General features: G+C 43.5%; 1 protein-coding gene across 26 annotated transcripts in view; it reads left to right on the top strand.

The window, feature by feature from the left end:
• Positions 1 to 14,205, top strand: part of LOC6499350 (dystrophin) — a 126,033-nt gene that overhangs the window by 28,587 nt on the left and 83,241 nt on the right. For 19 of the 26 annotated variants that reach the window (XM_014910529.3, XM_014910533.2, XM_001954777.4 and 16 more), the window contains 6 exons: positions 8,514 to 8,582; positions 8,930 to 9,020; positions 9,089 to 9,209; positions 9,280 to 9,413; positions 9,670 to 9,763; positions 9,822 to 9,902. In XM_014910529.3, the coding sequence (XP_014766015.1) occupies positions 8,514 to 8,582; positions 8,930 to 9,020; positions 9,089 to 9,209; positions 9,280 to 9,413; positions 9,670 to 9,763; positions 9,822 to 9,902 (590 nt within the window). Of the gene's footprint in view, positions 1 to 2,758; positions 2,944 to 6,423; positions 8,164 to 8,513; positions 8,583 to 8,929; positions 9,021 to 9,088; positions 9,210 to 9,279; positions 9,414 to 9,669; positions 9,764 to 9,821; positions 9,903 to 14,205 lie in introns of those variants that run through there. The other 7 variants (XM_014910532.3, XM_014910530.3, XM_014910536.3 and 4 more) reach the window with 3 other exon arrangements.

Below are 14,205 nucleotides of genomic sequence, written 5' to 3'. Positions count from 1 at the left end.
AAGAGGGAAACTAGGGATGTAATAACATATTAAATATCGGAAGGATATATGAAACTAGTAGCTACTATTTCCTACCATTTTCATCTATAAGATAGCTTGTTATTTACTCTTTTTATCACACTTTTGATACAAATATTTATAATAATGGTAGGCAATACAATAAACATCCATTTTGCCATCTCTAGACTGCTTATTGTCTGAAAGGACAACGCACTCAGTTGGCCAGGCACAGGCTCAGTGGCTCGCCTCCTCTGCCTCCTCTGCCACCCCCTGCCTCGCACCCAAATTGCCTTTAATTGCAGCCTTTCGACTTGCAACGCCTCCAACTGCCACCGCCTCACAGTCCAACTGCTCCACAGCATGTCCTTGTGTTTAGGCGCAACACACGCCCGCTTCACGCCATTACACGCTTTAATAGGCCTTTCCCCCGAAAAAGAGTCCTCCGCCGGAGCACCCTGGCCCCTTTATCTGATGTCTGCCCAGCCCAGGAGACGGGGCTCCTTCTTTTCAATGCTTTGGCATAACTTCCTGGCATGTGTCTGCGCTTTCAAGAAGTTCGTTGCTTTGGCTACCCTGCTTTAAAGTGGAGATTCCCTCAGCTACTGAGTCGCGTTTGGGCATATTTTTAGAGTTTTTGATTTTAAAAAGACTACATTGTATTCTTTTTATTTCAGATATTTTTGTTTAGATTTTTAAATTAATATTTAATGATTCAATTGATTGATTTAGTGGCTTATTAGCCTATTAGTGCATCCACCATTCGACTTCTCAAATCTCACTCGCCGCCTCTTATTTCTTTCTGTTTTTTAATTACTTACAAAAAAGTGAAGTGAAGCAGAGCCTCTCCTATGGCTGCTTAACCTCAGACCTTTTATGACACAAAGGCACCCCAGTTAGCATTAAGTGAAATTATTGTCATGGTTGTTGGACTTTTTAGCCTCGGCTTCTGAGCCCTTTATGGCCTGTGAGTTATTTGCGCCAAAATAGTTTTGCGCACGAATATATATTTTTCCTGCAAAGGAAAAATGCGGAAAATTTGTCTAAACATTGCTGGAGAAAGGTGCTTCGGGGAAACTTTTTAAAAGTGTGCGTTCTGCGCCCTTGGGTGTCCTGGGAAAAAATGCTTTCCAGACTCCACATGGGACATAGCCGTGTCCTTTGCTCTTTTTATCTAGCAACAAAAAATAAAAATAAAAAAATCCCTGCAATTTTAAGGGGATGGCACGGGGCAGGACCTGCTGCACTCACTCATTACGCAAATTGTCCTGGGCTAGCACTGAACGTGTCGTGTTCCTGGTCTCTGTTTTTCTGTCTGGCCATCTCGTATGACCAAGTGTTGTCAACAATTTTGCTGTCTAATGAATTTTAATTAAATTCATTAAAAAGCTTGCACTCGTTAGTCCTGCAGGACACTGCTTTGGTCTACTCCATTTGCATTTACATTGTTGTCCATGAATATTTTGTGTTTTTGGTGATTATTGCCATGTTTTTTTTTTTAATGGATCAAATATAGTATTTTATTGTTTTTGCATAAATAGTTAACAAAAATAAGGTTTTGTAGTTCTAAAATTCAAAAAGGACATGTAGAAGTTGCAATAAGCGGATGAGAGCTAGAGAGGAAATTTAAATTTCTACATGAATTCCCTAAAGAAGCATCACTCCTATTCATACACAGTTAAAAAATTCTAAATACTTTAATTTTTATATATAATAAATTAAAGTTTAACAATTCATAACAATGTCATAATAATGATTTTAAATCTAATATTGATTCTTAAACTTTTTATTGAATATTTTCGAATAGTTTCGCTAGAAATATTTCGTAGCCTACTTTCTTGCTCCATCATTAGTGTGCTGTTTTTCCCATCGACCCCATCTAGAAGATGATAACTAATTAAGGCCAGTGCACACTAAGCAGTTTTCCTCGCTGCGCAGCCCATAAAAGAAAATCTCCATCTGAGCCACAATAACATAAACATCAAATTCCATCAATGGCCCAAAGAAAAGCTCAATCCTGTGTCTCCCTCTCTTTTTGCCACAGTTCGGCTGTCCCTTTCTCGGAGTGGGTGCTGCTGCAACCCTGTGCGAATATATTCCTTATCAGTTGTCAAGGTTCAGAGGCGTACGCACAACATGTGGCAGGAAGGTTGAATGTCTTCCGGCTATAACGGAATATCACTGCGCATGTCCTCCCAAGCAAAACAAATGGAGAGAGATTCTCTGGGAGAAAGGTACAGAGAGATAGGGAGAGAGAGAACTGAAGGAATGCCGGTGAACAAAGAAACGGTAGAGAAGGGAGTAGAGTTTAAGAGAGTTTCTGTGGGTGGTGGGTGCACTGTGGGAAAGTTATCATATATTTTGGAGAAATCGAGTATAAAGGATTTAATAAATTATTTATTTTATTAATATTTTTACTATTTAAATTTTTATAAACCTATTTTTTTTAATACTAAATAGTGTATAATATTTATATACTATTTTAGAGCGAAATAACTTCTCCCTGTATAATACCCGCACATTTTATTTTTGGGGTTGCTTCAGCCCCTCGTTCAATGCTTTCGTCCTTCTCCCCCTTAAGCTCCCCCCCTCTCCCGGCCACCTTTTGTTTACCCATTTGGGGGTTGCTGGTCGGGTGATTGTAGCGCTCGTCGGTGAGAGCCAGAGATAACGGTAATGCCGTGTTGAAATACGCCGTGACTTTCGACGGCTCTCTCTCTATCTCTCCCCAAGTTGGACGTTCTCTTTGGACGCTTTTGGGGTCCGTGGCGTTCAGAGCGACTGTCGAGGACATTCGTTGGCTTCGACTGCTTACACACGGTTGTGATACACTCCTCCATACACTCCACATCCACATCCATTTCCATATCCCACATTCATATCTGCATCGTGCGCGTCGCGTGAATAAAGCCGAGAAAATTACCGAAAATACAACCGGGAAAAATTGTAATTTAATCGCGATTCTGGCCACTATCAAGTGGGACTTCAGTTTCAGGGGGGTGGGGGCTGGTGTGTGAGGGGCAGAGGCCCAGAGCCAAGCAAAGCCAAACCACTAAATGGCATTTAAAGTTTTGTGTCTGCGGCGGCTTATTGCTCCGCAGCCCTGCCCTGTCCTGCTCCCCCCAGTGGCTCCATCTCTCTCTCTCTCTCTATCTCTCGAACGCCCCTCTCTTTCGCTCTTCCCTGCCGCCGTATTTGTAAATCAATAAACGCGAGGGTGGCAAAAAAAGCCGCAAATGTTGTGTAAAAAAAATATTAGTTGACCAAAAGAAAGTAAATAAAACAAAATAAATAAAAACTATAAAAAAATAACAATAAAACACAAATTAAATAATTAAATAAATAAATAAAGTCTCTAGGGAAAAAGCATAATTCATATTTAGTTAAAAGGCTTTTTTATTAAATAAATTAAAATAAGCCCGAAAAGATTATCCAAAGTAAACAAATTAAATATTATTTAAATGCCATTAAAATCATCATAATCCTGCGACATAAATTACAAGAGCCTTCCAGGCCCAGACCCATCACAAATCCATTGGAATAATTATAGAAAAATACGAAATGCCATTACAGATGAATAATCAAATAAAAAAAGGATGTTGGCCAAATTCGGGAGCTATTTGCATATAAATATTCAATAAAGCAGCTCCCCGCTCCCAGCGAAACAAAAATCGAGCGAACAACGAACGGAAAATGGCTAAATAAAGTGGGCGTGTTAGCCATGGCGGTTTTGGTTGTTCTTGTTCTTATTATTATTGTTGTTGTTGTTGTGTATAATACCATTGTTGAAGAGATTGGTGTTGTTGTTGCTCACATCATAGCGAGAAATGAATGTGTTTCAATAAATTACACGGAATGGAGAACTGAAGAGTAGCAGACGCGAGTAGCGGAAAAAATGTGAAGCATAACTTGAGGCGTGCTTGTGTGTGTGAGTGAATGTGTGCTTGTGTGCATGTGCGTCTGGCAATGGGAAGCACAAAAAAAAAAGCCAGAAAAGAATTGAAAAAATGGAAACAAAAACAAGGAAGCTCGAATAAAAAAAATAACTACCATGCAGTCTCTCTATAACAAGAGCCACAAAAAACCAAAAGCTACAAATACAAGAAAATCTTAGTCAGCAGAAGCAAAAAGTGTACATTCAACAACTAAGCCTAACAACAACAAGGACTTTCACACCAGCCCGCAGCTTAACTTATTTGACTTCATTGCATACTTTGGGGGTGGAGTGGCGGAATGCCGCCCGCATCCATCGCATCGGCAGAACAGAACGTGTTCTGTATAAAAATAGTTTATCTATCTACCCTGAATAATATATATCTGACCCCGCAGCCACACCTTCTGGCTCCGGTTCTGGCTCTGGCTCTGGCTCAGTTGGATAAAGTTTTCAGGGCATAGCATGTTTTGTGGCTATTTGCGGGGAAATTTTTGTTCCCCTGCTGAAGAGCCGTGCTGAAAACTTAAATTGAAAAATCGTCGAAATGCCAAAGTGAGCTGAGGGGGGGACATCAAAAGTATGATTAATGATCGATATTGGGCCTAGAACAATGGCTGTGTCAATTGGGTGTCGTGGAAAAATTGCTCCGATTATTGAGGCCATTATTGTGATATTCGGAGCAGTCAGTAGCAAGTGGCTAGTGGCAGGGAGTTGGGGCAACAGTGCGTATTGAATTTATTGAAGCCTATTTATGGGCGGCCAAAGGGGCGGCCAGCGGGCAATGGCCAAACGTATTTGTTATTGTGGTAATCAAGAAAGTTGTTGGCCAAATACGAAGCATGTTGTCGATAAGTGGTCGAGATTTGAGGAATTATACATACTTAATTCATGGACATGAATCGTAATTGAGTTAAAGTGGTGACATATGCAGGTCGAAGTGGGCGATTACTTGGGGAATTTGTAGTCATTTAATATGGATTTTATTGGGAATAGAGAAGGAGGAATATTTAGTGAGAAATTTAAGGACAATCCCATTCCATTAGCCTGCTAATCCGCTTTTCTTAACTTTCTGCAAAGCCTCCAGCTAATTGAGTACAATTGTTAGGCAGTCGAAAAATGGCAGAAACAAAGTTTCCCTCAAGCTCCAAGCTCCAGCACCAGCTGGGAGTGAAGTTTTAAATAATCAACTTTTGTCATAAATTAAAAGGATCTGGTGACGGCTGCATAATCAAGAATAAGGCAGACGCGGCAGTAAAAATTACGGCGAGAACGCTATTAACTGAAAGTCAGCAGCAGCAGCAACAGCAGTCGGAAGGAAGGAAGAAAGGATGTCAGGTGGGAGCCCCTGAAGCCCTATGCTGGATAATAGTTTTTAGTCCTGCTGCACTGTACTGACAGCCGGTTCCGGTAGGATCTGGGGGCATGCAACAGTGGCAAGCGGGCAACAAAGGAATCACAAGTGGAAACTGAAGCTGCAGCTGAATCTCGAACTGAAACTGAAATGTGCTGTAAGCCAAATGGCCATCGTTCCGACATTGTTGTCTGCACTTGTGTTTGCCGGCATATCCGGTATATCCGCATCTGTATCTGTATCTGTATCTGTATCTGTATATGTATAAGTATCTCTATATGTATCTGTATCTGAAGCTATGTCAGTGTCCGTTGCCGTGTCGGTTTCTGTGGCAGAAGTTAAATGCACCTGCCACCACGGAAGTGACTGGATGGAGGGTTTTTAAGGGGCAAGTAGCTTAAGGGGCTGTGCCACAATGAAGCTCGCAACATGTCTTGTCTGGTGGCGCCTCGTTTACGTTGTTGCAGGTGCAGGTGCTGGTGCCAAAAGTTAAATGCAGCAGCAGCCCAGACTCCTTGGTGCGTGAAAAAATTGCCATTTGTATGCTGATTTCGTATGCAGGACGTTAGTCCTCCAAGGAGGCTACTAACGTCACTGACTATAAGTTACATTAGCAGTAGACACCATAATTAGTTGAAAGGCTTAGTAAATAAAAATAAATAAATATTATAATAAATAGCAACTGTGACTTGCTTGTAAGATATTTGATTTCGAAATAGAAATCCCCTCTATCAAGTGCTCACTGTACGCGGCGAATGAGCCGGAAAAGCAGACAGCGCCAAAACGTATGCAATGAGAAAACAGCCGGCGCAGGAAAAGCCAAAAAGTGTGGTGAAAACGCCAAGGTGTGCGGCAAAGAGACTTTTGTACAAACTCTCCAAAGAGAAAACTTTCTTTAGAAAGAGAGAGAAGTTTAAAGAGTAAGGGCCAGGCCAGTCCAGTCCAGTCCAGTCTCTTGTATTTGTTTTGCTCTTTGGCCGTATTTGCTTGTGGCCGGTGCCAAATTTAAGTTTCCGGCACGTTTTATAAACAAACCAGAAAGAGAGATTCAGAGAGAGAGAGAGAGAGGTGGGTGGGTGGGGAGAGCAAGCAAGGACCCTCTGTTTACCATTAACGTTTACCGTTTTACCAATGTCAACAGTGCCGCTTTTTTATACGCTTTTTTATAAATATTTATCCCGACTCTAATTGAGCCGAGGGCCAATCGAACCAATAAAACCAATGAAACGCACATAATGCGGCACGTGATAATGCACATAAAGTGAAGTGAATAATAATTAAATCCGAAACAATCGAACGAAGCATCCGAAACTGAGCCCCGCAACGCACAGATAGCACGGAACAATAAGCGCCATGACTGCCAAGCCACCGCCCCCCATACCGCCCACGATGGGCGGCGGCGACGACTCCAACCCCGGTGGCCCCAAACTCGCACCTGAGATACCTCGCATCAACTCGGAACTGGCCGCCCAGGCAGCGATGAGAGCCCAGCAGCTGCTCCGAAAGCAGGGCTCCCAGGACAAGCACACAACCAACACCCTGCCGGCCCACAAGAGCGGCGGCCCGCCCCCCTTGCCGCCCTCGCAGAGTCGCCCGGTTCCGGCGATTCCCGCCAGAGGATCCAGCGATCGGAACGCACCGCCGGAGATTCCGCCGAAGCGGCACAGTCTCAAGAGTCTTCCCGACAGCCAGCCGATGGTGGTGCCCAGCCTGCCTCCGCCCCTCAGGCAACCGCCCCCACTGCCCCGGAAGCCGGCCTCCGCCCACAGCTCCGCACAAAGCTCGGCCCAGAACTCCCCCCTGGCGGGCATGAAGTTCAAGGATAAGCCGCCGCCGCCTCCGGAGAAGCACTCGACCCTCTCCGCCGAAGGCATGGCCGCCCGGAGGTGCTCCAATCCCTTCGAAATGCCACCCCCACCGCCGCCCCTGGTGCTCCAGTCGGCAGTGGCCGCCCTCAGCGAACAGAGCTCTAAGAACGGCCTCAACCCGGTGCCCTCTCCAGCCCCCACCCGGGCCAGCGAGGTGAAGAAATCGAATCAGCGGGCCAACATAGCTTCGCCCACGGAAGAGTTCGGATCGGAGGACGCTCTGCGGGGCATCGAGAGCGGTCTCCGGAACATGGAGAGGGCCATGCAGGAGCAGATGAACCTGAGGAACCTGGAAGCCGCGGTGCAGAACAACTTCGATCTGAGCTTCAAGGCCAGTCTGGCGGCGGGAACCCGCCATCTGGGCGGGGGATCCGTGAACCTGAGAACCGCCAACTACGAAAGGAACCTCTCGTTGGACGAGGGCCGAGCGGGGGACTCGCGACAATCACTGGAGGAACTGAAGCAACTGAGGGCCCAGGCCCAGCAACAATCCATGCACAACTCCTCCTCCTCGAGCTCCAACTCCCAGGTGGAGCAGTCCATGCGATCCACCATCGAGCACCACATGCGATCCCTGGACCGCAACCTACCCCTGGAGCTGCAGTACAGCCGTCATCGGTTCCAGAACAACCTGAATGCCGTGGCCGCTGCATCTGCTGCGAGCGGGAATCCTTCCGCAACTGTCAATGGCGCAAGTCAAGGACCTCCAGGACCCCAGCAGCCGATGCCGCTGAGCAGCGAGTTCCGCGAGCAGATCCGCCAGCAGCTCCTGGGTAACATACCGCCCCAGGTGGTGCACAATATGGGGCAGTCCCCGGGCTCCGCCGCCGCCGCCGCTCTGCTGCAGCATCAGGCGCAGTCGCGGGCCGCAGCCGCCGCCGCTGCAGCAGCCGCTGCTGCTGCTGCCGCACAGGTCGCCGGAGGGGGTCTGTCCCGGGAGGAGCTGCGGATGCGACGACGATCCTCGCACGATGAGACCCAGCTCGCCCAAAACTCTAACGGGGGCATACAGGGTAAGGTTTCTCGAAGAAGGGTTGGACGTCAAAGTTTGACTTCAAAAGTGTATATTTTAATAAAATGAAATGCCTCTTTGGAAGTAGTCCGAAGTAAGGTTCATTTATATTTAATTTATTTTTAAGAAGGCATAATTATAGTAATTATATTTTATTTTATAAAATAGGCAATATAATTGACAATATTGGCTTGAAATTCAAGGACATTTTTCTATGATTTCACTCTTTTAGGGACAAATTAAATATTTATATTCTTTCTTTTCGAAATAACTTGGTGAAACCTTCTCCAACGGCCTGTTCTATCACTTTTGGTTTAATATTTCTATTTCTTCTTGATTTTGGACCTGTAGAGCTGAAACAGTTCTCCTTAGCACCGCACTGTTCAGCGGACTTAGATTATATGCGTTGCTGCCTGAAAGGTAACCGAACCGAACCCCACAAGGAGTGCGTTTGTGTTGTAACTTAACCCGAACCCGAATCTGACCCGAAACCCGCACAGGGCGCCCAGCTTAACCCCTAACAGCACACACACGAATCCGAATCCGAATCCGAGCCAGCTGATAAGGCAAATTGCTAACGAAGTTACTATTCCTACTAAATTGCATGGTCGGGCAGTGAATCGGAGAGAAAGGCAATAAACTCTGGCTAATCTTTGTTTAATGATTTATTCTTAATCCGGTTACTTAATATTTTCATTTAACTGCCACTTACAATACTTATGGCCTTTATAAAGAGCACATGACTAATTTTGTTGAACCCTCAACAGTTACCCGACTGCGAGAACACTGGGACGAGACCTCGCAATGTGTCCTGCAGCGGGCTGCCCAGCTGAAGAACATGCTGAGCGACTCACAGCGGTAGGTGTCGCCTCTTAGCCAGGAAGCTTAACCACTTAACCCCCAACACCTCCCCTAATTAACCGCAGGTTCGAGGCCAAGCGCGTGGAGCTCGAGAAGTGGCTCACCAGGATGGAACAGAGAGCCGAGCGGATGGGCACCATTGCCACCACAGCCGACATCCTGGAGGCGCAGCAAAAGGAGCAAAAGGTACGCAGACCCCTTAAATTGCTTTAAATCTGTTTGAGATTGCCATCCATCTTAATTTCTCCTCCGATAGTCCTTCCACGCCGAGCTGCACCAGAACAAGCAACACTTCGACTTATTCAACGAGCTGACTCAGAAACTGATTGCAGTCTATCCCAATGACGATACCACCAGGATCAAAAAGATGACGGAGGCCATCAATCAGCGGTGAGTTGGGCGGAGGGGGAAACAAAGTTGATTCTAGGTAGCCAGGATTAAAAATAATATATGATAGTTTGCATGAAGGATTAGGATTTCATGAAGATTAATAAAATACGACTATAAGTTACACGTTTTTCAACTCTTTGCTCTTATATATAGTATGTGGAATCATTTGAATTATATTTCCAATTCCATATACTAAATAAATTAGTTTTAATCCTTGTTATGACAAAGATAACTTATTCCTTAATCCTTCCAACAGCTATGCCAACTTGAACAATGGAGTCATCAATCGCGGAAAACAACTGCATGCTGCTGTCCACAATCTACAATCATTTGATAGAGCCATGGATCAGGTAAGTTTTTAAAAGAATATGTCCTGGAGAAGCTAAAAGTAACCTTTTTTTTCGACAGTTCCTTGCTTTTCTTTCGGAAACGGAAACACTTTGTGAGAATGCGGAGTCCGACATTGAACGCAATCCATTAATGTTCAAGGTAGGTGACCTCTTCTTTATCTTTCTGGTGGTTTATTTTGAATACACCCTGCTGCTGACATAATGATACATGCTTTCTTTTATAATTTAAAGAAGACTGTAAACAGATTATAAATTTTCTTCATGAAGATGATGAGCAATAATGCGATTTATTGGAGCTAATTGTAAGCTATTCCAGCTCGTAGTGAGATGATCTCAGAGATCTCTGGGATGAGGATATAATCTTTTCAAGAAAAGTAAAGCAGACTGCTCTCCTATTTGAAACTTATTTTTGGAATTGGTTAATGACCTTGTAGATTCTAGACTTTATTGCATTGCCCTATTTAAGTCAAATTGTGCCCCAATGACTCCTCGATTCACAAAAGTTTTCTTTAATTTCCCTAATTGCTTTTATCTCTCCGGATAAGATGTGGTGGGGGATCCTGTTGGTTTATACTTTCAAGTTTCGATCCACTTGAACTTGCCCATAATGATGGGAGTCTATATGAGATGTCCACTTGATGCTCCGGCAGATGCAATCAGAATTGGCACCGAGGCTTGCCCACTTGCTGGATGCACTTATTAGTGACATCTATCCCCCTTCCATTTCCCGGCGCCATCATCCTATCTCTCCTCCGGCGTACTACTTACAATATTCTCGAGAGTTCAGTGCGGCGTGCGCTCCTCAAGTGCCTTTTCTGGCGTCTGTTTGTTTGTTTATACGGAGTGCTCTGCGGCCGGACTGGGGGAGGAGTACTGGAGCAGGGGGAGACGGCTTTAGAAGGGCTGGGGAGCGTCCCAGCCATTGTTCCATGCCTCAACTTTTGCGGTAATTACATTCGCCTATTTAAGATAATTATTGTAAGATGCTTTCTCGCTTTTCTTTTCAATATTCCGGCCTTTGTCTTTCAGTTTTCCTTCCTTCCTATTTCAATTAAATTATAATTAATTTTATTGCTACATTATCAGGGGTGCGGATGTAAATTTGGCTAGAAAATTAAATTGTTCGGTTTTTGGGGGGTTTTCTGTAGGGATTATCTATTCGTCCTTGTAATACATGTTCTGTTTCTCTTTTTGTAACGCCTTCAAGAAATCCTTTTTAAATTCAAGTCTTTAATAATGTATACACTTATTAACTTATGCGCAAAAAAGAATAAATAAATTGTTTGTGTTTGTTTTAAATTTTGTTTTCAACTCAATATTCAAAATATAAACTTTCTGTCCTGGTTTGTATACCGACTAATGTCCTTTCAAAGGGACTTTTCCCCGTATTAGTTTGTTTCCCAACAAATTTCCCCTGCGCCGACTCATTTTCCTTCCAAAAAGCTTACTTGGCACTCTCCATTGAAGGAATAGTGGGATAGAGAAATGTCTCCACTTCTAATATGAGAAAGTGTGGAGTAAAAATACTTATTCCTAATAAAAGTTTTAAGATTTTAAATAATATTTTCCCGTTTTTATTTTATTTTATTTTATATAAAAGGCTCCAATATATTATATATATTTGTTTTTGCATTGATACATTTGTTTTTTTTTTTTAATAATTAATATAAATATAAATATAATTACTATTAGTCCTAAAATTTAAATCTATACAATTTTCAATATAATTATTTGAAAATTAAAGGGTGCTCCTGTAGTCGTTTGTGCAAATCTGGCATCCACTGTTTTTGTTTATTATGCCGGTAGTTTAATAGCGGGACGCAGAGCCGGCTGTTTCCTCTCCCAGGTGTGTGAGATTCTCTCATTTTGGAGAGTTGCTCCCGCAATAGTAGACTTCCGCGGGGGCTCTGTTTTCATTTTCGCTCTCTGTTTTTGTTTTCTCGGAAAATGCCCGACTCGCCGAAGAAAATCCGATGGCCGAGAGGCTACGAAGCGCACTGTCGATTCCGATAGACGAACGAACTTTGGCTATTTCGGATAACTCGGCCAGCTGGCGTCGCTGCCGCTGCCGCAGTTAGCGCAGCAGCCGGCGTCGCTGCTGGGATGCTGGCGCCGAGTTTTCAGATTCGGTTTTCAGACCCCAGTTCGTGTTTTGAGATGCGCCCGGTCGCGCGTGTTTAACGGAAACGGGAAAACGCCAAGCGGCTCAATTTTTTACCCGGTTCCGGTTTTGTGAACATTAAAAATTAAAACGGTTCTCAATTAATCCAAACAGAAAACGTAATGAAAATGCAACAAAAAGAAATAAACAAAAATGAAACATTTCTTTTCAAAATAATAGTTTTTTTTGGCCCTAAGACCCAAGACTCAACAAACACTGCCTACTTTGGGGCGTGCATTGCACTCCCAGATTGCATTCCCAGACACAGACACACACTCTCGCAAGTGCAACAATGTTGCACACATGCAAATTGAATTCGCCATGCAACAATTAAACACAAATCTCAGCTCAAAGCAAATGGCGGAAAAGGCGTCACAGCCGTCGCCATTTTCTCTTTGTGCATAAGTGTGTGTGAGTGTGAGTGTGTGTGAGTGTGAGTGCATGCTAGTGTGTGTGTGCCTGTGCATTTTAAAGTGAAATGTGCATTAATTATGCACACATATTTCACTCGACCGCACGAGACTGTGTTGTTGTGAGCGTTTCGCGTTAAGTGAAATTGAAATTTTGAATCACCGGAAAAATTGTACAAAAATTACACTTGCTCACCTATAACCACATATTCGCCCTAAGTGTCTAGTAATCTGGAAAAAAAACAAAATCTCAAAAAAAAACATTTCTAAACTCAAACAAACATGACAATTTTAAAGTGTTAAGCTGAATGTGATTTGTTAAAAAGTTGTGGAAAGTGTAATAGAATCTTCAAAGAGGTTTAATAATTTTTTAATCCTGCAATGCAATAAGATATAAGGAATAATGGGTGTTACAATAGCATCTTATTCAAGTTTAAAAATGTTAAGAAAATCCTAAGTTATTCTCATCAAAAACCACGTGATCCATAAGATATAATCTCTAGAAATATGTTATCACGCTCTACCAGAACTTGGACCTTGCCGAAGATAACCAAATTCTTCTAGCCCATTATTATGTCGTAACTCAGCCTTAACCCAGATAATTATCTGCTTAAAGTGGAGGACACTCGAAAGTGTCTACCTTTTATTAAAAAGAGCCATACGGAAGCTTGAATAATTAAGCGAAAATAAGATTGAAAAACTTTCAAGACCCGGGGGAGCAGACCCCAAGTCAAGTCCCCAGATGTGTTAACACGATTTAGAGCCGAAGAAACTAGATTAGTGAGGGGGGATAGGGTGAAAGCCGATTATTCACCGACTGACAACACAATCGAATGTTCCGAAGCGGGGAAATGCTCATTCAAGACAAGATTTCCACACCTTTGAGGCTCCGGAACACCAGACTCCCAGTGTGGGAGACGACGACATTGGTCAACAAGCAGAGACCCAAACAGACAACAAATGTCAACCCGCCGAATACTTGACAACACTTTGGACATAAGACGTGTGGGGCATAAGACTTTACCTGTTGAGGCGCAGAAACTGAAACAGAAACAAAAGTGGCGGCGGCGGCGGCTGAGCAACAAGTAACCAAAAACAAAAAAAAGACACAGAAACAAGTTCACAACAAATAACAACGGCAGAATGCGTAGGCTTTTGAAGTTTGTTTGTTAGAAGCACTTGAAGTCGTCTGACCAATTCCTGATGTTGTTGCTGTTGGTGGTTGCGTGGGTTTCCCGAAAAGCTGTTTGATTAGTGCCGTGACTTGAGGGGGAGGAGGAGGGGATTTTGGCCGGCAGCTCTCTTGGCCATTAAATGTCTATTTAGCTTAAAATTATAATCACCGGATCGGATTGTGGTTTTAGTTGGGAAGCGTGCAGCATTTCCGTGGTATTTTGGTTAATGAAAGTGATTTTTGGTTTGTTGCCTTGTATTATGGAAATTGGTCTTAAAAAACTATAAAATTTCAACTCTTTCTGACTGCGTAGAAGTATTGGTTCATTGAAAAACCCATTTCCATTTAAATAATTGTGAAAATGTCAAAAGAGTCAACAGCCGCAGGGAGTGGAGGGAGAGGCTCTCAGAACTTGTATGCTGGCTGCCTGGCAGCATTATGGGGCACTCGAAACTTTAATGATCGTCGGCCAGCCAGAATCAAAAAACTCCCCCAAACAACTCTAACAACAGCAACAACTGGAGGAAAACACATGCCCGCAGCACTATTGAAGTGCACTTTGTTAGACCAATTAATTTACATTTCCGCGCAAAGCGTGGCCAAAAAAAAAAAAAGTAGAAGGCGTGGCGGGAATGGGAGAGGAAAAAGTTTACACAGCAACAGAAACAAAAACAAAGACTCTGACGGGAGGGGCATG

The sequence above is a fragment of the Drosophila ananassae genome, chromosome 2L (genome assembly GCF_017639315.1).
Source record: "Drosophila ananassae strain 14024-0371.13 chromosome 2L, ASM1763931v2, whole genome shotgun sequence".
NCBI lineage: Eukaryota > Metazoa > Arthropoda > Insecta > Diptera > Drosophilidae > Drosophila > Drosophila ananassae.
Note: the sequence above shows the minus strand (reverse complement) of the source record. Positions and strands in the feature narration are given on the sequence as shown.